This window comes from Podarcis muralis, chromosome 6, assembly GCF_964188315.1.
Source record: "Podarcis muralis chromosome 6, rPodMur119.hap1.1, whole genome shotgun sequence".
Taxonomy (NCBI): domain Eukaryota; kingdom Metazoa; phylum Chordata; class Lepidosauria; order Squamata; family Lacertidae; genus Podarcis; species Podarcis muralis.
In genome coordinates this window covers 21,177,856-21,203,347 of record NC_135660.1, presented here as the reverse complement: position 1 = coordinate 21,203,347, position 25,492 = coordinate 21,177,856, and the positions used below count along the sequence as shown (strand labels likewise).

Below are 25,492 nucleotides of genomic sequence, written 5' to 3'. Positions count from 1 at the left end.
CCCCAGATTACGAGACTACCGCTCTTAACCGCTACACCACATTGGCTCTCAAAATACTTAATATGTCCTGTGGTTCTCAAAACTCACTCATCCCATTCTGGTACACACAGATGTACGCACCAGGCATACAGATCTCATGGGAAGATTGTTTATTCCAGTGGTTTCGGGTGTAAGTACAATCTCAGAGCTAAAAGAAAACACTGCCTTTAGTTTCATCCATAAAACAAGAAAAACTGTTGTGTTGCGGGGGTGGGGGAAGAACTCAAACCTATTAATTTATGGTAGCTGGCAAGGGACATCAGCAAAAATTGGGGAAAAGTTTGTTTCATGATGTTACAGACAAAGCCAGTTTCTTGTGTGAGTTGCCATCATTTCTAGATTTGGGGCCGGGTGGATAGGTAAGAAATCAGTGAAACTAATGCTAAGAAGATCTGGAAAGTTCAGAACACAGAATAAACTATTCTGGTTGCTGTAACGTAGGCACTGTTTTTATGTTTCTTAAAATGTTTATCTTTACTACATTCCAGTCATTTTCTGGCTATAATCAAGCGTAGTCACAGAGCTACAAATCAGTCGTTTATCCAAGGCTATTGTAATGCCGCAGTATGCAGCTTTCAGCTCAACCGACTCTTTAACTGGTATGAGGCACACTGTGTGCTAAGGCTGCAATCGGAGCCACGCTTACCTGGGAGTACATCCCATTGAATTCGGCTGGACTTGCTCCTGAGTGGACATTGTTAGAACTGCACTGCACTGTAATATATCTGGCCACAGGAATCATTCAAAAAAATCTCATTAAAAGCATGGTGTATCATAACATCTATGCGATAGGTGTAACATCTTCAGAGCAAATAAGACCACATGTCATGAGAAACCTTTCGTAATTTCAGAAAGTTAATACCAGAATATTATTTGTTTAAAACTTCCACTTACCCACAAGACCCTGCACAACTCACCAAATGACAGTTCTTCCTTCTTAAGTACAGTGAAGATTTATTGTATAAATACTACAAAGTATTTAACATGCAGTTCATTCTTTCCCTTCTCAAGGGCTCAGGCTTAGAGTGTACCTCTAACATACAATGCAGTTTATTCAGAAATTAATACACTATACCACATTTTCCTTTTCCTTTACTTTTCCTAGCCAGACTACCCACATGTCTTATTTTGCTGTATGTGAATAGTACTAGTTCCTTAAGCATTTAAACAGCAGTTACTTGTACTGGAAGTATTCCCCCCCCCAAGCCCAATAATATTGATATTCAGCCGTCTTTTATATTAATTGATATACCAGAAATACACCTTTGTGGATTCTTCTGAGTCTGGGGCTGAACTAGCACTGCATGAGAGGTTGGGTCGTGTTTCTGGCTGATGCTGAGCCTGGTCAGAAGCCTGCAGAACCTGAGCCAAGACCCTTGTAGATGTCTTTCGCGAGACCCAACTTGCCTTTGTACCTGCGCAATTGTTTCCTATAGTCCCTACATAGATAGGCAGGATATAACCCAAAAATACAAGTGGGCTTAGAGTTGTTATCTGTCGCACAAGTCCACTGGAAAAGTGCCATCAGCTATCAAACACTATACAGTATCAACAGAGGGATTTTATTTTGAATATCCAGAGAGCATGCTTGCAACAGTCAGCTGTCTTAAGTGGAAGACAGAGTAGTGCTGGAGCAGATTAAATGGTCTAACAGCTAAATTGTAGGTATTTTTATACAGTCAGACGCGACGTGTGGTTAGAGGAGAGATGCACACATTCACCGTATAGATCCCCTGAGTGTGTTACATAAAACATTGTTTGTGGCTCAGACATGACCCGTGGAAGGAAAAGCACGGTATGGCAATAAGCATTCTACACTTCCCTTGGTGCAGGTCAGCCCTGGGTCAGAACTGCTTCCTGAAGTGCCTTGATTAGAATGCCAGAGAGAACAACACATGAATGTGCAACACAGCATTTTGCTGTCAGAGGGCAGAAGGTAAACTAATGTAATCTGCTCTGAGACAGACTGTAAGGGGCGGGGAACCCTCATAATATGATTTCTTATCCACAACAACAGTGTACTTCTCATATACTGATGTGGAATGGAAACATACTGTCAGGGGACTGCCATTGAAAGGGGGGGGGGGCAGAAGAATACAGGTAGCCTCCGATGCTGCTGAGAAGTAGCTCTTTGTCAGGCAGTGGAGAGAGCCACGCCTCCAGCATAGTGGTCAACCTTCCCTTTATTTGCGGGAAATTCCCTTATTCCAGCGCTGCTTCCCGCTGCTATCCCGGATTGTTAGATATCCCGTAGACTGTCCCCAGGACAGGTGAGGCTGCTGATCCCTTATTTTCGAGGCTGCTGATCCCTTATTTTCAAATCTGAAAGTTGACAGCTATGGCTTCCAATCAGCTTTCACTGTGCAACCTGAATTCGCTGGTATGTGACAGAATTCCACCCCAAAATAGTTACTGAACAGAAGCAGCCCATGACCACAGAATTCTGTCTCAGGAGAAACTCATGAAAATGTATCCCACAGGGGTTTTTGGTCCACTGTGTTCCTCCAGAGAGGCTTTATTAAGTAGATCACCTCAAACTATCCCCCAGCCCATCATTATGAAGGCCAGAGGACTATTCCTTAAAATATGTTCAAAGTAGACACCACTCAGTTTGCCTTTGCTCTCAGTTCCCATATTCTCTTGGTAGCTGGTGACAGATTTACCCTTAAGTTCTGACTGCTGGCCAGTAACACTATAGGTAATAAGTTTATGAAAATTTATTCCTGGCACATAACGGTTTCCATACCTCATCAACATGTCCAACCGCTCCATAGATCTTGGCAGTTTGTCCAATCAGACTTGGGAAACTCTCCCCAATCTCCTTCAGTATTGGAAGCAAATTGGTCAATACTTCTGGTTCATAGTCCGATATTTCTATCAGTATATTTAGGATGAGGTCATTGTGATGGGGATCTCTTAGGTGACCAGTGAGAGCAGGGATACATTCTTTGAGCACCTAAAAAGAAAGAGGCAGAAGGAAATAGAAATGTTAATTTTTCAAAAACGTTCTGCGTATTATTCTCCTTATATAGAATTATCCAAGAAGTCATTGCAAGTTCAGCTCAGCACAAGGCATATGGAGTAGGCTGCTGCCTGAGGTTATACATTCATAGATGTAGCATTTCATAATTAAGGAAATCCTTTGGTGTGTTTAAAAGAAGAAGAAGAAAAACATAGAAAATTCTCAAGTTTCTCCCCTTAGACTAGTATGAAGTTTTATTGATTTAAAAGAAGTTGGAATTATCCGATGACACAGTAAATGAAGGAATAACAGAAAATCCCATGGTCCCCAAGGAATCCTTAAAAACCTAGGTCTGATGCCTAGAGCAAAGAATGAAATTAAGGAGCCAGACTCTGAGCTGGCTTAAATCAGTGTCAGTCCATACGCCGCAATGAAAGGACATAGATTCACAAGGGCAAGGACTAAGAACCTTGGCAATATGAGAAATAAGCACCATACCACTGTAAAAACAGGACACATTGGCCTGGCTTGGACAATCATTTGAGGCTTCATAAATCATGGCATATGAAGCTGGGAAGAAGCATCAGCACCAGTCAAGCTTCCCTGCCTTCTCCCTTCCTCCTGTTGTACTCTGGGATCAACACAAAGAACCTGGCTTGGAATAAGATAGAGGTCACTGTTATGTATTGCTCTGGACTGCTCGTTAACCAATCAGGAAAAGAAGTATGATGGAGGGAGGAGGAGAGTGCCCAGTCCAGATACTTGCTCCTGTCTTAATAAACCGTATTATTTGAAGCCAAGAATGATAGTGCAAACCAGGCTATATTTGCAATAAAAGGGCAGCACTGTTCATCTGATGGCCCAAGAAATGTAATCAAAGTATGGAAACTTGGAATGCCTTGATGGAACTATTCTTGTGGGAATGTTCAGGGATGCAGGAGAGGATATATTGTTTGATTATAGCCTTTCCAACTTGTGTCAACAAGCTCCCAATTTAGCAGAGTAACATTCCCCTTTTTAAATTCACAGCGGATGCGTTCGCTCAGGCTCACTAAAGCCTCTATAATAATTGTTCTGGTATTTTCCTCTTATTCCCTCATAAAAGATAAGACACGACACAGTCTTCTATAAAAGTATAAAAAGAGTTTACTCAGATTCTGTTCACAATCAGATCCCAGAAGGCAGACTTAGCTTAGATAGGTAACATATACCTGGAAACTATCTCATAATGTCCTCTCTTAGGAAGCCAAGAGAGCATCTTTGGCTAAGCAGGTGTTGCTTCTTTGATGCATGTAGTCAAAGAGAGAGAGATGGCTGCCCTGCCCTGTGCTTTTGTCGTTACCTGCACAGGTGAGGCCACACCCACCTCTAGTCACATGCAGAGGAAGTCTGTCCCAGCCCAGAAGGAAACAGGAAGTTTACCTGCTGGCTGGACAAACATTCCTCCCCATGTGTAAACATGTTCACTCTAGGAATGTTGTACTAGACTGCTCTTGTGTTTCACATCCCACAATTCTGGCAATGTAATAACATGGTTTTGTATGTAAGACTTCTGCAAAATCAAAGGTCCAAACATCTTCCTTTTTTCTTAAAAGACCTTTGTTGCTAGATCCTGAAACATAGAGGTAACTGTTAGATTCCATCCTCACAGCAGCCCTGAGAAGTAGGCTAGGCTAAAATATGGTAAGGTGCCTAAAGTTCCAATTAGCTTCTGAATGAATCTAGATCTCCTTGTCTAAGTCCAGCTCCTTATATGCTATACCATACAGCTGCTTCAAATTTTAAATTGCTTGATGGTGGATTTTTGTTTTGTTTTTTTGAAATGTCAGGTGACATTTTTACAGAGCAGATCCCAAACAGTCCCTGTAGTGTCGCAAACAGACATTAACAAGAGAATGGAGATTATGTTGAAAAGGTGTCACATGACCTAGGCTCCAAACAAAGGCTAAAATGGGCCTCATCAGGCTGGAAAGTCTATTTTATAGGAGGAGTTATATTTCCTCTGCAACTATATATTTTGAGAAGGTTCCCTTGTACGTACTGAAAGTTGGATATTAAATTCCTGGCTGTTGCAGTTTTTCTTATTTTTACAAAGACCGCTGAAATTTATACTCTGCAAACTAGGTATCCTTGAAGCTTGTTATAATTCCTATATCTCATAAACATCCTTGTGAACCATATCTGAAACATTCAATGTTTCTGTTGTGTGTGTTTTTTCCTTCTTCAAATTCGGGCAAATTTTCACTGTAATCTCGTTCTAAAAACTACTGAAGCCTTTTAAAAACACCTTTAGATTGAACTACAGTAACTGAGTAAGGAATTCATAAAATATTAAGAAGCTTTAATCAGAAGATGGATTGATTATGACAGGCATGCTTACTCCCTTATGCCCCTTTTCTCCTCAAATTGGAAGGCAACAAAGTCAATCTTGATCATTCTGATACTTTTACGCACATCCCATTAAATCTCTTCTGATCCACTGAAGGACCTAATTGGATCAATTCTCCATTAACACTGATTTCGATAAAGACTCTCCTCCCTGGAAGAGAGGGGAGTGGTTGTGGGCGGGAGCCCGAGCTCCGCTTCCTGGCCGGGGGCCTTAGCCCCCGCCCCTCCTCACCTGGCGGGCGCCCACGCCCACCGGAGGCAGCCAACCAGGTGTCTCCGGGGGGCGTGTTTAGCAGCTTAATGCTGCGGGGCCAGCTCCGCCTCCTCCTCAGTCGTCGTCGTCCCGCAGCGAGTCACCCACCCTCCACTCCCATTTAGCTCAGGGTCTAGGTTTTTGGCCTTGCTATGGACCTTAGGTTGGTCGCCCCGGTTGTCTGGGGGGCCTGGTAGGAATTTTTCCATTTGGCATTAGGCTTTTTGGTTTTTTCGCCTACCTCGTAGCAATCGTCACAACTTTTGTGGTATTGGTGGGTAGGTTAGGCATTGGATTCATGTGTGTCAAGGGCTAGGTGTGGCCATCGCCTATGCTATCTACCGTGGGTTATTCCGTTAAAGGAATCTGGCGGTCGTGTATTCCGTCCGATGCCTGCTTGGCGGGAGGCCATGGCACGACCCTCGGTGACATCAGGGGTGAGCCTATAGTTGGATTGGCATCAACAGGCTCCACCTACTGTTGAATAAACCCACCTCCTATAGTCATCCAATGCCTAAGCCAATACCTTTTCACTGCTGTAATCAATAAAGTTGTGGCCTTTTCTTGCCCATTAACGTGTCCTTGTGTGTTTATTTCACATAGCGGGGGTCGGGCCCTCGATCCACAACGTCACTCATCAGGCCAATAACATTTTGGAAACCAGTGACAATTTATTTGGTAGAATTTATTGAACCCAACTCTCTTCTGCAAATTCATACTTACTGCAGTTCGTCGACTTGCAAGAACTAAATGAATGGAAAGCCTTTATTTTTGTAGAATTATACTGCCTACCTCTGACTCAGTGCAGGATGCTGCAGATGGGCATTATAAAGATGCAATTAGTATTGTCATAAACATATGTAAATATATGTAGTTGTTTGAGGTTATGCAAATGCATCTAAATTTAGTTATACTTCTGCATAAATAAATATGTTATACACACACACACACACACACACACACACACCCCTTCCTCAGATTAATAAAGCAAAAAAGAGCTTTTACTGCTTCAATTTTTCAAGGGCTTATGCGGTTTCAAAGCGAGAAACGGCTTTATAGCCAACTCTGCCACCAGGGCAAGGATCCATTTATACCAGGGGTTAGCAAACTTTTTCAGCACGGGGCCGGTCAACTGTCCCTCAGACCTTGTGGGGGACCAGATTATATTGGGGGGGGGGGTGGAATATGAACAAATTCCTATTCTCCACAAATAACCCAGAGATACATTTTAAATAAAAGCACACATTCTATTCATGTAAAAACACGCTGATTCCCAGACTGTCCGTGGGCCGGATTTAGAAGGCGATTGGGCCGGATCCGACCCCCGGGCCTTAGTTTGCCTACCCATGATTTATACCCTTCTAAGTCAGGGCTAGGACGCGGGTGGTGCTGTGGGTTAAACCACAGAGCCTAGGACTTGCCAATCAGAAGGTCGGCGGTTCGAATCCCTGCGACGGGGTGAGCTCCCATTGCTTGGTCCCTGCTCCTGCCAACCTAGCAGTTCGAAAGCACATCAAAGTGCAAGTAGATAAATAGATACCGCTCCAGCGGGAAGGTAAACGGTGTTTCCGTGCGCTGCTCTGGTTCGCCAGAAGCGGCTTAGTCATGCTGGCCACATGACCCGGAAGCTGTACGCCGGCTCCCTCGACCAATAAAGCGAGATGAGAGCTGCAACCCCAGAATCAGCCACGACTGGACCTAATGGTCAGGGGTCCTTTACCTATGGTGCTCCAGATGTTGTGGGATCCCGACTCCCATCAGCCCTAGCCAGCATGCTCAATGGTCAGGGATGGCTGGAACTGTAGTCCAGCAACATCTGCAGGGCTGTAAGTTCACAAACTCCATTCTAAGGCCATCTGTTTACGTTTGTGTGCATAGTCTCAGGTGCACAAAATAAGTGTTACAGCTGGACAGATAATTACAAGCAGCGAACAGGCTGAGTAAACGCAGCATCACCTAGTATTTACCACACTGGAGTGAAGTCCTGGAGAGAGGGAGGGTTTACGCCAGTGTGCAAAATTTCAGCACTCTCAGTGTGAGGACATAGTCACAGGGTGTGTGCAGTGAGCTGCAATTCTGCCAGAGAGAGTGCATTTTCCTACTTCCCCCTCTTTGTGCCTAATCTCTAAACTGTTTGTAAACTCAGCAAAGTCTAAATGAAAGTTTAGGGTTCAAGGGGCACTACTTGAAAGGAAATACTGTTATGTACTGAAGTTCTCACCCTGGGCCACATATGCAAATAAGGGATCGAAAGTGACGTTCAGTGATTGGATAGTTACAGAAAATGGTTACTGTTGCGTTCTAGTGGAGCTCTATATAAGCAGGCTGGCTGAACCTTTCAGTTCAGTTCAGTTCTGTTCTGTTCTGGCCTGTGAATAAACAAGAGCTGTTTGAAGAATCGCTGTGTCGTCTGATATGTTCTCCCACAACTTAACAAATACATTGAACGGGCAAACAGAATCTTTGTGTCTGCTTCTTTGGAGGAGGGCCTAATAACATGGGAAACTTGATTGTGCTGAAAAGGTATTTAAATTACAGACTCCCTTGAAAGAACAGCCACATACACTAAGCTGGAAAAATATAAATTAATAAGTGTTACCTCTGGTTGTTTTTTCTTTGCAACTATAAGCAAAAGCCGTAAAAGGTGCTGCTGTTCAGGCTGCTCCAAATGAGACATCAGCGCTACCAGATCATTCAGGTGGCTGTTAATTGGCTGCGACTGCTTTTCATACAAGCAGGGTAATACGCGTAGCAACATTGCATTCCCTGTCGAGAAAACGAGAATGAAAGAATGTATTGGTCTTTCTTGCCAGCAAGTCTCTCCCTTCATAACGAAGAGATAAAGTAATAATGGAATTGGCATTTTATTACCCATGATTTCGGGGGGGGGGGGGGGAGGAGATTTGTGAAAACTGGTGTTTGTGTCAAAACATATGGCACAACAAAAGGAAAATACATATTGCATCAAGAAATCAAAACATTATCTAATGTGGAATGCGGCTAAGCGAGGCAACATGGCCTTGTGCATAAAAGCAAGCTGCTTAAATTTTTGAAAAAATATATCGATATTTAATTGAGCACTAAACCACTGCAAAGGTTACTGCTAAACAAGCATGAAAAGGAAGACAAGCCAATGCATTTTAGCTACCCCATCCCCATTTGTTGGATTCTTTTTTTAAAGAAAACCAAATTAAAAGGAGGTCTGGAAACAATATTTGGTTTTTAAAAGTATAAAATTAGTAAAAAGGTAAACTGAAATACAACCAGTTAGGATGCAATTTCTGGGGACTAGGGAGTTGCTCAAGCATGGAAAATGAAAGAGAACAACCAGGACAAAAAAAAATATTCTCACACACAGTTTTGAAGAGTGTGTTTGAAGATGTGCGTGCACAATTTAATTTGAAGCCAGGCTTCACAGAGAAATCTATAACATGAAACATTGTACAAGCTGGGCCTGGAGTGATTGAAGTTCCATGCTGACAGCATATGGGAAACATCTGCCTATCACTATATTACATGGTTTCACTCTCTAAATCTTCTAAACATACTGAAAGCCCCTATGGATTCACTTTCCAGCAAAAAAATGTGTATGCCGATCTCCTATGCTTTTTTTCATTTAAATTTGCTCACTCTCTTAATGTGGAAGACAACCAGGTCACTCATCAGTTGCATGATAGCAGAGTTTCAGGCTGTTTAGTAGAAACATCAGCTGTTAGGACATTCCTTCACCCTGTAATTACCTGCATCTGGAATGCCATATGTATAGTTCGACATCTCCAACAATTAAATCACAACTGTTCTAAAAGTCTATACTGTAAGTCAGGACCAAATCAGAGTTAGCTTTATGGATGAAGGAGAAATTTATTTGGTTTGCATTTTAAAACAATTCACTGCTCCCAAACTTGCACGTGTATTGAAATGCAACTATCGGTTGGACTGCACACTTTTCCAAAGTTTGTAAAGCAGTTTTGGTTCAAAAAAGACAACACACCAAAATGTGTGTTGTTGTTGTTTTTTAAATGGTTTTATTGAGATTTAAGAACACCAACACCAACCAACAAAAACATCATGTCTTATTACATATATCCTACGTTATGCTCCATAGAGCCGTTGACTTCCGTCCTTCCCTTCCACAAGTTTTCCTATTCCAATCTATACTTCACAGTTTCTTTAATTAAAAATTACACCATGACATAAGATTTACTTCAATCCTGCCAACGTTTTCCTATTTGTACCGTTCTCACTTATATAAACAATAAATTTACTCCATTCTTTTTGGTACTTTGTCTCCTCCTGATTGTGAATTCTGTGTGTCAATTTAGCCATTTCAGCGTATTCGACCAGCTTTATCTGCCATCCAAAATGTGTGTTTTAAGGGGAAAATGTGTATTTGAGGGGGAAATGCAGTGAGAAGAATACATAAATTTAGAAATTTAGAAATTTCAGGGAAAGTACACATGTAATATGTACATAATTTAAATCGAAAATCTTCAAATGTTTTTTGGAAACGCCTAAAGAACTGATATGGAATCAGATCTTGACTATCCCTCCTTCAATGAAATGTTTGTGCCTGCCTCAGTCCTAATGCTAGTAGTTGAAAACCTTTTCAACTAAGGTGCTATTGCAAGAGATGCCTAAAGTGCCTTTTCAACATTTTGCATTGCTTAGATGTTAATGTCAAATGCTGATAGCATGTCTTCTCCATCAGCTGTTTCTTCTGGAATATGGCCTGGGACACACTGGGAACAGTTCAAGTAGTCTGCTTTGATTGCTTCACTGAGGCTGCAATCCTATACCCACTTATTTGGGTGTAAGCCTCACTGAACTCGGGACTTCTGAGTAAGCATGCAAAGAATTGCACCATGAGGCTCTGTGCCTGGGACCCATGGCAAACACTTCAATTTCTCATTAAACAGATACTAAACCACAATATCTCAAGAGGGGAATGTTGTGTTCTTCAAGCCTGCAAGCTGTAATGGCAAGCTGCAGCGCCTTCCTAAAATTAAATTTAAATAACAGCAGCACCCCAGCAGGCAGTTACAAGTGGCAGATTTGTCCCTTGTCATTTTTGTGCATGAAACACAGTGACATACATTGCTGGCATAAGTTTAGAATTATAGAGTAGAATTCAATGTAGTGCTAAGGCAACCAATGTAGTGCTAATGCAAGGATTTCTGCTTGCATAACAAAATATTTCCCCTCTCTTCTCCCTCCCGTAAATCTATTCTAGGGGCTCCCTCAACCCTCTGGAGCAGATTTTGGGAGGGCAAGGAGATGTGCAGGGGGAAGAGAAGGGGAAAAGTCTATTTGGACAAGCAGAAATCCTGCACTGATGGGATGCATTAGTAGAGTACCGGCCCCCGGCCCCCTTTTTCTAGCCCTATTAATAACCAAGGCCGGGCTCAGAGCGGCTTACAAGCAATAAAAAAAACAAGAAGAATGATTACAACTTAAAAACAAAAATAAAATACAACATTAAAATAATGGAACATTAAAATATTAAAATGTAGCCTCATTGCAGGAGGAGAAGGGGGAAAAAAAGAAAGAGAGGGAGGGAGGGAGGGAATCAAATTGGCTCCAAGCCAAAGGCCAGGCGGAACAACTCTGTCTTACAGGCCCTGCGGAAAGAAATCAGATCCTGCAGGGCCCTGGTCTCATGAGTCAGAGCGTTCCACCAGGCCGGGGCCAGAGTTGAAAAGGCCCTGGCTCTGGTTGAAGCCAATCTAACTTCCTTAGGGCCTGGGACCACTAGGGTGTTGTTATTTATGGACCTTGAGGCTCTCCGTGGGGCATACCAGGAGAGGCGGTCCCGTAGGTACGAGGGTCCTAGGCCGCGAAGGGCTTTAAAGGTCAAAAGCAGCACCTTAAATCTGACCCTGTATTCCACTGGGAGCCAGTGCAGCTTGAAAAGCACTGGGTGAATATGCTCCTATTAGCAAAGGGACATGGATTCCACAGGACAGATTCAACTAAACCAGGCATATCCAAAGTCTGTTTCGGGGTGTAAAATCCAAAAAAAGCTGAACAACTTCAATCCTAAAAGAAGCTCAACAACTCAGACATGTTCACGTCATCAAATCTGGCTCTCTTTGAAAAAAGTTTGGGCATCCCTGAAACAGTTGCACCAGCAGGAGCCAGCATATCGAGTCCCACTAGCACAATAGCCCCTCCTCCCAGCTTCTCTCCCATATTAGCTCTTGGGGGTCATGAAGCTCTTGGAGGTGGCAGAAGATCATTTCATCTGACAACCAGAAATGCTTGCACTGACAGACCAATCATAATAGCATGATGGTGAATTACACCCTATGTTCATTTTGGGGTCAGTGGTGATCAGCAGCTCAAGAATGTGTTTCTTCGAGATGGTGTCTGTTCCTAGAAACCTGACACAGCTCATTCACCAGATGATTAGAATGAAATATAACACATTGAGAAGGGTATCTAAGTAGTACTTCCACATTCAGAGGCAGTTTTTGTTGTTTGCATTCCTTTACTGGTTTATTTTTTAAAAAGAAAAATCTCAAAGCGGTTAACAACCTACATTAAAGCATCAAATAAAACAATCCAGAGTAAAACATTAATGAAGAAAGTTAAATATAAAGTATACATTCAAACCAACACAATTAATAGGAAACTAAAGTATTACCTTGAAGATTTCAAAATTAAATATTACAAAGGTCAACTACGGAATGCATACAGTGGTGCCCCACAAGACGAATGCCTCACAAGACGAAAAACTCGCTAGACGAAAGGCTTTTCCATTTTTTGAGTCGTTCCGCAAGACGAATTTCCCTATGGGCTTGCTTCGCAAGACGAAACGTCTTGCGAATTCTTGTGAGTTTGTTTCCTTTTTCTTAAAGCCGCTAAGCCGCTAATAGCCGTGCTTCGCAAGACGGAAAAACCGCAAAACGAAGAGACTCGCGGAACGGATTAATTTCGTCTTGCGAGGCACCACTGTATTTAATGCAGCAAAGTTAACTAAAACAAATTATCTTCAACATTTAAAAAGAAAACGTTACTGAGGGAAATCAAATATGAAATGCACATTTAAAACAACATAGTTAGCAAGAGAATAATACACTGTCATAAGTGTAGAACATATTTGCTGCTGTTGCGGCCAATCCTGCCAATACCAGTTCATGGTGGGGATGGCTGTGGAAGCTCAGGCTTGATGACCTGGGTCTCCACTAAGAGACAACAAAGATGGTATCTGGCCTCTTCAACAGCCTTGGCTTGTGTAGTTGGAGTCAATCAGGGCCACACCCTCCATGGCCAAGAAGGAAAAGGCCAGAAAAGCAGGGAGCAGGTCTCCCAGAACTCACAGCCAAGGTAGCCATGAATGTCAGTTGTCAGGTGCCAGATAGAGAAGGAAGGAGATTGCCTTCATGCTTTGCTTGCCAGATTCCTGGAAAACTCTAGCTGGTGGCCACCATTAGAAACAGGATGCTGGACCATGTTCCTAACTATGATTCAAATGCCTGCTTTAGATATTTCGTGTACACCCTACATCAATCATCTGTTACAAAGAAAATTGTGCACACTGCATCATTCTGAAGAAATTTGCACTGCATGACGAGTAACTTCTCACCCTTGTCCTCTTCCACTTTGGATCCATGCCCCCATGGGAAAACGAACAGCATCATCAGTCTTTTAAGTCTAGGAATGTCTGAGTCAGCAGCAGATCGGGAAGGATTTCCTCATAGGCCTGATAGCTATCGCACAACTTTTCCCCGCTTCACAGCAAGTCAGTCACTATTGCCAACGCAGTGACTGGACCAGATGAAGGATGCCTCCGATTAAGTAAGCTCCCAGTGAGACAGCAGAACCAACACTCCTACTGGGTTTTGTGTTTTAATGAAAGAGATCTATGCCTTAACTTATCAGGCCTCCATGAACCAGTCCACTCCTGTTTTAACTATCAAAATTAGGTATCCAATTTTTCTTCACAATACTAGAATAATTCCAGAGGGGCTCGCTGGGATAAGAAGCCTGACATCAACATTACTCACCCATGTTTGTTAAGCCTCCATAGTGATTTGGAGCTAATGATATATTTCATACTTACTACTAATAGAAAAGAAGTGAGCTTGAACCTGGGATTTCCAAATTGACTTCTTCTTTTTTTAAAAAGGATGTGAGCAGATGTTCATTCTTAAATCCAGAGGTGCCTTCAGATATAAACCTTGGAATGCAGTTGAGTCCTTGTGAATTAAAAGGTGTGAGGGAAAAGTTGGCCAATGGATTCTTCCGGGGGGGAATTGTTTGGCATGAATTATGAAGATAAAAAGGAAGCATCTCTTGCTCCCCTAGCCCATCTTTTGGAAGCTCTTGATGCTGCTATGTACAAAGTACTTTCAGATGACCAAATCTTGCCCTGTTGTTGACCCGACATACTACCACTACTGTGTATTCTGGCAAGATGTTTATCAGTCACAGCATAGATGATCGACATTGATAAAGGTTCTGGCAAAGCAGTCACCCATATCATGTTCGTGAATTATGAAACCATGAGGCCACAGTTGGAAAGAACTCAGTTTTGTAACAGAAATGGCTAGATACCTACAGGGAACTGCTAGGTCTTTTGGAGCCTGTTTCATACGTTATCCATGTGAGGGGACGCCAGATAATTAAAGAGTTGTGCTGATGGCTCCACGCCCAACACTGCGCACAACTGCCCAGTTCTGCATCCCGCTCTCCGATCTCCAAGTGTTGAGCGAAGGTCTGAAGGGAGACCATGCTGTAAACGTGGAGGCTCTTTCCTGCAATTGAGAGCCCCTAGCTACCCTTTAATCCTATGGCTCTTCTAAAAGGTGAGCAAAGGTACTTTGGGGCAGCTTCTCACTTTAGATTTCTATCTTTCTCAGAACTATGCATTATGTTCCTCGTCTCTTTGCACAATTCAAAAGTGAAACAAGGAGCATATATATATTGCACTCATGGGTTCATATTCAGTGTTATTTTTAATCGGCACAGCCCCACTGAAAATACTGGACATCACTAACTTAAGTCCATTCATTTAAATGGGTCTGTTCCGAGTAGAGCTAACGGTTATAACCCATGTATTTTTGCTAGAGAACAAAACATTCCCACTCAGTAGGCAGCATGTATCCTGTGATGATGATTATAGAATTGTAGAATTGTAGAGTGGGAAGAGAAACTGAGGGTCATCTAGTCCAACCCCCTGCAATGCAGGAATCTCAACTAGATCATCCATGACTGACGGCCATCCAACCTCTGCTTAAAAACCTCCAAGGAAGGAAAGTCCACCACCTCTCGTGGGAGTCTGTTCCACTGTCAAACAGCTCTTGCTGTCAGGAAGTTCTTCCTGATGTTTAGTCGGAATCTCATTTATTGTAACTTGAAGCCATTGGTTCAGGTCCTAGCCTCTGGAGTAGGAGAAAACCAGCTTGCTCCATCTTCCATGTGACAGCCCTTTGGACACTTGAGGATAGCTATTATATCTGCTCTCAGTCTCCTCTCCTCCAGGCTAAACATACCCAACTCCCTCAACCGTTCTTCATAAGGCTCGGTTTCCAGACCCTTGATCATCTGGGTTGCCCTCCTCTGCACATGATCCAGCTGATCAATATCCTTCTTAAATTGTATTCCCCTATTCCACAAAAGACTGTGCACAATGCAGCTTACAGATACACAGAAACCACAGCCAATTCATAAAGAACAAAGTAGGAGGAAATCAATGAACATTTCCACATATGAAAACCCTGACTGGCAGATCTGGAGGCCAATTCATATGTTAGCTAAATGGCACAGTTCTGCATAGTTGGAGAATGGCTGTATTTACATGGGCCTGTAATAATGTACGCTGAGCCAAAGCTACGCAGGCTAGAAGCCATGCAACGACTCAAAAACAGCAGCCTCATATCTTCTGATCCTCTCTCTGCCTTCCAGTAATGTCTACTGAACACGTAACTTGTCATCACTATACTGCAAGCTCCCCCCCCCCCGGCCTCTTCTTCATTGGTGGTTGTGCCTGCAGGGGCAGGAAAATCTTCAGCACAGTAGTATCGTTTTGCATATTTTATTTTATTGAACATTACTGAGAGAGGGCGGGTGGCAGCTTGGGTCTGTATTTTGCATGTGTGTAAACCACACAACTCCTCTCACATCTAGTTCTCCAGCCTCAGCGGTATGAGTCATTAAAGACAATGGGTCATCAGTTCCCACTTCAGTCTTTCCATAAGTACGACTGTGCACCTTTCTGCAGAAGTGGATTTAGGGTAGCGCAACCGGTCACATTGGGTGTCACACTGCAGGGCAGCTAAAGCAATGCTGTAGAATGGAGCTCAAGAGGTTGGGGGGGGGGGTGCCAAATTCTAGTGCCACGCAGGGCGCTTCTGAAATTTGAGAGCCCCTAAGTTTGCCACTGCTTTCTAGCAGGGATATCCTGATTCTCATTGAATGGACATGGCTTCTTTTAAAGTTCAGTAGACTAATATATCATACAGGTGACTAAGTATAAATTGGAAGCTGTCACAAACAGTTTCAGTCTCTAGAGAAGGCTCCCCTCCTTGAATAGTTCTAGTATAGTGGATCAAATGTTCACTTTGATCATACATTTTGAATTTCTGTTCCCCAAATTCCAGCTTAATCAGGTACCTAGATTGAGGGTGCCCTTTAACAAGGGACATCTTAGAGCCTAAGCATTCCACCTGCAAACTAGAAAGCCCTGTGATCCATCTTGCAGGGCTGCTGTGTCAGCAAAATCAGGGTTATAATCTAAAGGCACCTGCAGACTACTGCCTAGGTCCAGCAAGGCATCTCTGTGGGTAGATGTCAAGGCTTCCTTGAGCAAGTCTTCTCAAGGAAGATCAGCATGCAGAAATGAATGCTGCTGGCAAGGGTGGTGAGGAGAGGAACACATCCAGCGCCTGGAACTTTGTTAGCAGCAGCCCATCCTAGTTCCCAGTTTATCCATGATTTGGGAGCCTGGATAGCTCAGTTGGTTAGAACATGGACTGATAACACCAAGGTTGAAGATTTGATCCCCCTATGGAATAGCAACATATTCTTGCATTGCAGGGGGTTGGGTGAGATGGTCGTCAGGATCCTTTCCAACTCTAGAAGTCTATGATTTCATGATCGTATGATGGACAGCTGATTGCCAGTCTTAGGGGGGGTGTAGAATATGTTCAATTGGTGATCATGGCTGGGACAACCCAGTCAGATAGGTGAGGTGTAAGTAGTAATTATTATTATTATTATTATTATTATTATTATTATTATTATTATTAATCTTCTATACAAGTGAGCAGCTGCAATTTCATATAGAAAAAGGGGTCCTAGTCCAACCCAATGTATCACTGATTATGATTATGATTAAGATATATTTAAATTACTGCATTAAAAAAACCAACCCAGTACACTTCAATTTGGGAAACTTCAAAGTTATGCAAAATCTTCTTTTTTAAAAAAAAAAAAAAAAAAGGATTGTAACTTGGAATGTACTCTAAAATGTTTTCGAACCATAGCTTGAAATTCCAGTCTCTCTTCATTTCAGCAAATTCACAGTTTATTTGTTTTCTTGGCTTTTCATCCTTCAGAATATTTTTCAAGAAAAACTAGTCTCCAAGGAGCTTTGCAATTTGTAATAGGAGTTTTCCCCATGATTTCTCCCTTCACACTGCTAGGTAATCCAGCCACATTTCAAACTTTTAAGGTTCAGGATTGTGCAACCTCCCACCCCCCACCCCTTCTCCTCCCCACAACTCCCATCCAAAAAAAAAAAAAAAAAATTAATAATAACCAGAAGCACTCCGATTACAGCACTAGCACTAGCATTACTCATTCATTCAGGTTCAGGCACTCTCAGAGTATTATTTAAGGGCTTTCTGCAACTCCCTCTCTTAGAATCATCTCTGCTCGGTTTCTTATTAGAGACCTTTTCATTCAGGGACAGGCTGAGACTTTCAAGGAAACAGCTGGGGAATCCTAATTCAAAGAAATGCTTTCCTTTGTGATCCTGTTTTTTGCTCTCTGGTCTCCCTCAACTAGTCAGAACCAGGATGAGTATGATGACCTCTTTTTCTTCAATTTTGACAATGAAGTTGAAAGTGTAATTCCTGCAACGGAAGAAAGTAAGTAGTTCTTTTGCCTATTTCGTCTCAGTCTTGCAAGCTAGCTGTTTCTGTAGCCAGCGGAGGAAAGAACATTCAGAGTTCGTGTTTCTTACGCTTTCACTGTTGTAAAAGCTGTAGCCAGCTAACCAAAAAAAAAGCAAAAAAAAAAAAAGCATGGTGATTACAAGACCTTTATAGGTAAAAGAAGGCAGACGCCTGTGTTCTTTTCTCTAGTTCCCTTTTACAATGCTAAGGTTGGCCACATAACACCACCAGCACTATTTGAACAAGTCATACCCTTGTCTTCTGGGGAAAGAAAGCAGTGGGAAGTTTTGAAGCACACCGAAAACAGTGTGCTCCAAAAGACTTCTTTCAAAGACAACTTTGCTCAAGGAAAAAAATAACCCACAGCACAGAAACATAGATTTAACAGCCGCCGTGTTTATTCTGCTCTAGGTATTTCGTGCGACTGCCAGCGAGAACACACAGAATGGGACAAACTCTTCATCATGCTTGAGAACTCCCAGATGAAAGAGAATATGCTGCTCCACTCCCTCGATGAAATCCTTAAGGTGGAGCTGCAAGCGGTGAGAGGGGAGATGCTCCAGTTAGTGCAGACCTTGGCTGGCACGTGCACCACTTCCACAGAGAAAGCTGCCTCCCAAATCGTCAGCCAAATGGGCCAGATGCTGGCAAAAAGCAGCAGGCAAACTGAGGACTTTCCCGGGGTGCCTCATGTATCTGCGGAAGGGAAGATCCTCAAAGAGATTCTGCAGCTGAGCCAAAACATGTCCAGCAGGCTGGGTCACATTGAGCACACTTGGCAGAGGGGAGCCGAGGTGGATGCGCAGCAGAGGGGCTTTCTGCAGAGAGACCGATCCAGAGACATGGCAAGTGGGGGCGGTTCCATCCTGAATTCGCTATGGCAAGAACTGCAGGAAACCAAAGCTGAACTGAAAGAAGCCCAGAAAAGGACCACACAGCACTTGTTGCCATTTGGTAAGTTAAACTATTGTTAGTTGATAAGTTTCACATCCGTTCCCAAACAACTGTGTTTAAGCAACTCTTGTTAAATAGCGCCAATCCATGCTTTGATTATACAAGGGGAAGCATTATTGTGAAGCCTGAGATGAAGGCATGTTGTGTGGGAGCAGACTGTGTTTAGCAGATGCCCAGATTGTACAATATGGCAGCCAAAGAACACGAACACACAGCGTAAAACCCATTTACAGGATGCCTAACAAGGAGACTATAGCTAGCATAATACTGGATGGTGCGAAAGGCAACATCGTTTCCTATATTTGACCAACAGAAAGACTCCTGTACAGTGGTACCTTGGGTTACATACACTTCAGGTTACATACGCTTCAAGTTACACACTCCGCTAACCCAGAAATAGTGCTTCAGGTTAAAAACTTTGCTTCAGGATAAGAACAGAAATCGGTCTCCGTCGGTGTGGCAGCAGCAGGAGGCCCCATTAGCTAAACTGGTGCTTCAGGTTAAGAACAGTTTCAGGTTAAGAACGGACCTCCGGAACGAATTAAGTACTTAACCCGAGGTACCACTGTACTGGTTTACAGCTTACACATTTCCAAGGCCTTAATGTCTTCTTGACTCCTGGCTTCCAGCTACAGACTTCCCCTCGTGTTTGCAAGAATAAGAACAATAATCCACAAAAAGAAACTTCTTATTCCATTCCATTTCGGTCCCTTCTTTTCCTTCCTCTTCCCAGCAACCTACCTGCTGCCTCCTTCGCAGCATTCCTCAGAGGCTATTTATGAACAAAACTTGACCCCGTGAGCTCACCGATTATGTCAACACGCTATTCATCAATTCTCATGCTTCAGGGCATAAACAGATTCTCCACAGGGGTTCGGGAAAGCGGAATAGCTTTCACCCTGTGCAGCCCAACTGCATAGCGATCCATCACAAAAATTCCCCTGCAACTTTTCTTTGAAATACCAGCACCATTCAAGTGCTTGGGCAGAAGTCACCATTATGCACGTCATGACTCATGTTACGATGAATAGAATAACCATTTTCATAAAATAGTTTTTGAACTTATCCTTCTCTGCTCCTATTTACAACCCAACAAGGATTTTTAAGGCAATACCTAGATGAATATCAATTCCTGAAGTAATGGAGGAAATATTCCACTAAAGGAAAAATCAAGATACTTATCATACTAAGTTAATATAGAGAGGAAGGCTCCTGCGTTTAGAGCTAGCCACACAGAACCAGCATTTACCACAGTTCAAGGGTGCCTGCAGCTCTGTGGGGTAAATGATGCCAACTGCAGATTTTGGTTGGCAGTGCCAATCACTGGCCTCCAAAGCATCAGTTGCCTGTGAAACTGAAACATAAAAGTTTCTTTTGTTTTATTTGACTACAGTGGGACCGAAAAGCAAACAGATGGCTGAATAAACCCATACCATGTGTTGTGCATTCATTAGTCGAAATAGGTAAAATCTCACTGCACAGATATTCCTTTTATACTCATTGATAGAAAGCAGCAGGATGAGAATGGACTCCTGCACATTCAAGAGAAAGTTTGCAAGAACTACAGGCAACTTCTTAAATTCAAGAAACAAAAGACTATAAGGAAAAAGTGTTTGTTTTTTTAATTTATGAGAGAGAGAGAGAGAGAGAGAGAGAGAGAGAGAGAGAGGGAGGGAGGGAGAGAGAGCGCACATTTTGGTGGAGGGGTGGGGTGCAGGGAAAGTACTGTACCCTGTAGCACAGACTGGTGCACACTGACTTTCAAAATATAAGGCCAAATTAAAATATAGTGGTTAAAATGCATTTTTGCACGCACCAGTTTCTACTTTGAATAGAGCAATTCCTAAGGACCTCTAAGAAATTCTTATTGGCCCTTTGATTATTTTAACAGGTGAGCTAACAAATGGATATTAACAGCTCACTTTTCCCTGGATCAACATTCTGAGTTGCTTAAAGAAGGAGGCATCAGACTAACATTTCTTTTGCAAACCTTTGCAGCTGTGAAATAAAGGTGAAACCACTCATTTTCACTATACTTAAGAGTAACAATCATACAGGTATGATCCAGCCAAAGGTAAGCCCATTTAACGCTTGTGGACTTCAATGGGAAAGTTACGCTGGAACTAAATGGCATGGCTGATGTGTGCCTGCTTTTTTAAGGGCGATCCTGTATCTCCCCCTTCCCTTCTCCTTTGTAACGTTTGGTAACGCAAAATATATGACGCAACATCACCTTGCAAGGTTCCTCCCACTCCACTTCATTGGCCGCTGCTTGAGAGGTGGGGGAACTCACAATGCAATGATGTCACACATGTTTCACATTATTAGACATTATAGAGGAGAAAGGAGGAGGAGGGGGAGATTCGGGATTTCTGTTTTCTACAGCAGCCGCATGTCAGCTGCAATGTGCAGTCCTGGCTTCAAGCCCATAGAAATTAACGGGACATAAAAACTCTTAACTTTGGCTGGATTCCTTTCTGCATTTTTGCCCAACTGATGAAGTCAGTGTGAAGTCCAGAATAACTCAGCCGAATTCACAGGACCTGCTCTTAATTCACAACAGACTGACTACAGACAGAATTTCGTTCCATATGTTTTGATAGGAGGAGGAAGGAAAGTCGTAATATGATTAAGAACAAGAAGAGTGTATTTTTGAAATACCCCACAGATCCCCCTGGAAATCTTTTCTAAAAGAGTTTTCAACAACTGGTTTTGATTTCTTGTGTATCGTGGATTCCTGCCAGGCTGACTCTTAAGGGGTTTTTCTGATCACACTGTTGCTGGTGTCTTATGAAGCTGGTTTTAATTTTGGCTACCCCTTGATAATAAAGCCAGAAATACTGCTAATTAAAAAGCCATGTCTCTTCACACAGCTCTGTTCTCTGTAAAGAAGAGTCCCCACAGAATCATGTCCTAATGCCCCACTTCTCAGTGGTCAAAAGGTTGTTAACACACTCAAAGCCAAAAGCACGTGACTGGCCCGGTTATTACAGCTGTGGTTTCAAAATGCATTTTAGCTCTAGGAACTTGACATACAAATGTTCATTGCTCATACATAGTTCATTGCTCATACAATAATATGTCCCCTCCAAAAAATCCTGTGATCTCTTTATTAGAGCACTTCTATGACTGACCACCACCAGTCCCATAATACACTGATGGCCAAACTTGGCCCTCCAGCTTTTGGGGGCTACAATTCCCATCATTCCTGGCCACTGGTACTGTTAGTTAGGGATGATGGGAGTTGTAGTCCAAAAACAGCTGGAGGGCCAAGTTTGGCCATCAGTGCTTGAATAGTTGGGGCCAGAATAGCCCTCATTTTGTTTTGAATTTGTTCTTTGGTCACTTATATCCCATCAAATAACATGCAGTTCTTGAGGACTACTTTCAACATTGTAAGGTGATATTTGCAAGGTGCCTTTTCTATGTGGTTTTTGAGGTATTACACTCTTTCTGTGTAATACTACTGTTTATTTGGTGTAATACAAGTAATCTCAAACAGGAAATAACATACAATAAAAGTGCCCTAAACAAAGCATCTAATGATGTGCTGATCCTATAAAGGTTTTATGGACACTCGTTTAAAAAAGATGCACTGATCAAAATGTCAAGAACACAATCCACAATTGCAATAAATCTTTTCCATCTTCCACTGTCTGTCCTAAAATGTTGCTTCCTTCTATTGTGGGCTTTCAAAAGAACCTTAGTTTTGGAAAACTAAAACTTTCAAACTGGAATTTTGGTGAAAATCCATTTTTAAAATCCCCCAAATTCAGTGGTGGAATATATGTCCTTTTTTTTTTTTTAAACCAACAAACAGAACTTCATACAAGCAACTCCCAGTTTGCATTGGGGTTGCATTCCAGGTCATTCAAGGTCGTAGATATGGAGATGTATGGATGGTGCCATTTTGGTTACCTAAGGAATGGCACTCATATAATTACTTTGGTTGTAACTTAACTAGTTGATGGTAACATCATTCCGTTATTTTTGCAGGTTGTGAGATGGCCCTTTTATTCCCAATGCGCTCCAAAAAGATATATGTGAGTGTTCACCCAACTTCCACAATGGTGCTCTACTCCTTCACTGTCTGCACATGGGTTAAAGTGACGGAAATTCTAGACAAAACTATTGTATTCTCCTATGGGACAAAGATAAATCCCCAAGAAATTCAATTGTATCTGAGCAACGATTCAGCTGTTCTTGCTGTAAGCAATGACAAAAACAAGGTCATGGCCCAACATGTCGTCTCGTCTGGACGGTGGATTCACCTTTGTGGCGTTTGGAGCACAGTTAATGGAAGTATTTCACTGTGGGCAAACGGGAAGGTGGTGGCTGCCTCCACAGAAATTGCTGAGAACCACATCGTTCCAGATGGTGGGATTTTGAAGATTGGCCAAGAAAAGAATCGCTGCTGTGATGGAGGCAGTCTCGATGAATCTTTAGCTTTCTCCGGGAAAATAACTGGCTTTAATATTTGGAACAGAGTCCTCAGTGGCAAAGAGATAACAAGACAAGCTGGAGAAGAGGCTTGTAACATTCGTGGCAACTTAGTTGGGTGGGGGGTTACAGAGCTTCTGCCTCATGGAGGAGCTCAGTATGTTTTGGGGCCCTGAACAGATGCCCTTTAAAAGTCCATGTAAAGACATCAAATGCAGAAAATCTAGGAAGCCTGAATGTTTAAGGAACTGGTCATACAAAAGAGCTTCCACAGGGGAGTTGCTTTATATCTCAATAGACAAGCAGTGATATGGGGGTGGGGTGGGAATGCTTAATTCATGAGGTGCCACTTCAGCCTAGTCCACACAGGAACCCTTGGATAAGGCTCAGCATGGCAAAAAGCCTCCAAGTGACTGTAGCAGCTACAACTACATCACTCTAATATTTTCCCACTTTCCTCTGTTGTTCTGAGTCCAAGAAGGAAAAAAGTTGTGCCAGAGGGAGGGTAAGTGGATGAGTAGCACTGAGAGACGGTTAGAAGATAGCAGACATTATCTGCTGCTAGAACAAGTAGTTACTAAGTCAGTGGGAGGCCTTCTCACCACAAGGAACCTCATTCTCCGGGGCACAGAAACAGCTGCCATGAGGAACAATTTAAAATGGCTTCCATATGGCAGCCATACTATGTGCTCTTAAATATGTCTCATGACAAGTTAGTACTGTAAGAATGCAGCAATAAATTGAGGTGTGGGTGAAATGTTGTTTCAGCAAGCAAAAGTTAAAACATAATCAAAAGTAGTTTGCAAACCTATTCAATAATTATGTTGTAATAACAGTCCTTTGTGCAGAAGCTGTTCTCACTCATAGCAAATAGGTGTCATTCATGATAATCCGAGGACAGATTTTGGCTCAATAACTTTCCTTAAGTAAATATATGCAAACAAATGGCTGGAGCTCTTTTTCTGCAGAGCTAATATGCTGTCTTCTGGATATCCCCTGTTTGTAGATTTTATATTAGTAATGTGAATTTTACAGATGTACCATATAAGAGTATTGAAGTAACGTTTGCTGTTTTGTTTTGTTTTTTGTTGCAACTGATATGTACACCTTAATAAAGCTAGTGCCGTGTCCAAGATATTATTTATACTGGAAACCAACCTAGCATTCAGATAATTGTAATTTTCTTGTTTGGAATGGATACAGCTGTACTATATTGTAAATTGATTTTGTACTAACATTATTGAAATTATTTTTTATAAAATTGTACTGTAAATAAAAATCCTTTATCAGACTGGCATTTCTTATAATTTTATTCAAGAGGTCTGAATTGCCAAAGCAAGCACAGCTTTGAAATGGCATGTCTCTTTCCTCTTGTCTTTCTTGTCCATACAATCTATGTACAGTGATGCCTTGGTTCTCAAATGCCTTGGTTCCCAAACACCGAAAACCTGGAAGTAAGTGTACTGGTTTTCGAACGTTTTTCAGAAGCTGAATGTCCGATGCGGCTGTCTGCTATTGTTTCCAGGGCGCCTGCACCAATCAGAAGCTGTGCCTCGGTTTTCAAACATTTCAGAAGTCAAATGGACTTCCGGAATGGATTAAGTTTGGCGCGTTTGTTTCTGCTATTTATTTTGCTATTTAGTTTTTGAGGCTTTTTCGGTTAATTTGTTTTTGTGACTGTGTGAAACCCAGTTCAGCTACTGATTGATCAATTGACTGATTGATTGACTGTGTGACTGTGGAAATGGATAAAAGCCCCCTCCCCATCCAAACAATGATCATCAGTGCAGGTAAGTTGTTTTTTTTTAATCATCTACAATACTGTCTTATTTATTTTATAGTACAGTACATTGATTATTGCTTTCATTTTATGGATCAATGGTCTCGTTAGATAGTAAAATTCATGTCAAATTGCTGTTTTAGGGGTTGTTTTTAAAAGTCTGGAATGGATTAATCCATTTTGCATTACTTTCTATGGGAAAGCGTGCCTTGGTTTTGGAACACTTTGGTTTTGGAACGGACTTCCGGAACGGATTAAGTTTGAGAACCAAGGTACCACTGTATGCTTCTCTGCATACAGAATAATCTCACGTAAGAGTTCATATTCAGGGGCCTGAGAAGTGAGTAATACTCAATGGCCACTGTCCAAATAAAACTGAACTAAACTAAGCCAGATGAAATCAAAGCCTGTACTAGATCTTTGGTCATTCCAGCAAAACCTGCTCTATAAGAACTTCAAAAGCTACTGTATGGGAACTAGAACAGCTGTCTCCAACCTCATGCTCTCCAGAAGTATTGGACTCCAAATCCCATTATCCCTGGCCATGCTGGCTGGGG

At 42.3% G+C, this 25,492-nt stretch overlaps 2 protein-coding genes across 6 annotated transcripts in view; one reads left to right on the top strand and one right to left on the bottom strand.

Annotated features, from left to right (window-relative positions):
- The window catches only part of VEPH1 (ventricular zone expressed PH domain containing 1), a 128,616-nt gene that overhangs the window by 84,400 nt on the left and 18,724 nt on the right, over positions 1-25,492 (bottom strand). For all 5 annotated transcript variants that reach the window (XM_077929841.1, XM_028731387.2, XM_028731388.2 and 2 more), the window contains exons 5-6: positions 8,242-8,408; positions 2,786-2,995 (exon numbers count right to left, since the gene is read on the bottom strand). In XM_077929841.1, coding sequence (XP_077785967.1) covers positions 2,786-2,995; positions 8,242-8,408 — 377 coding nt within the window. The remainder of the gene's footprint in view (positions 1-2,785; positions 2,996-8,241; positions 8,409-25,492) is intronic.
- Positions 17,416-24,446, top strand: PTX3 (pentraxin 3). The gene is made up of 3 exons (XM_028731389.2): positions 17,416-17,734; positions 18,173-18,715; positions 22,712-24,446. The coding sequence occupies exons 1-3, from the start codon at positions 17,602-17,604 to the stop codon at positions 23,329-23,331; spliced, it is 1,296 nt and encodes a 431-aa protein (XP_028587222.2). The 5' UTR covers positions 17,416-17,601; the 3' UTR covers positions 23,332-24,446.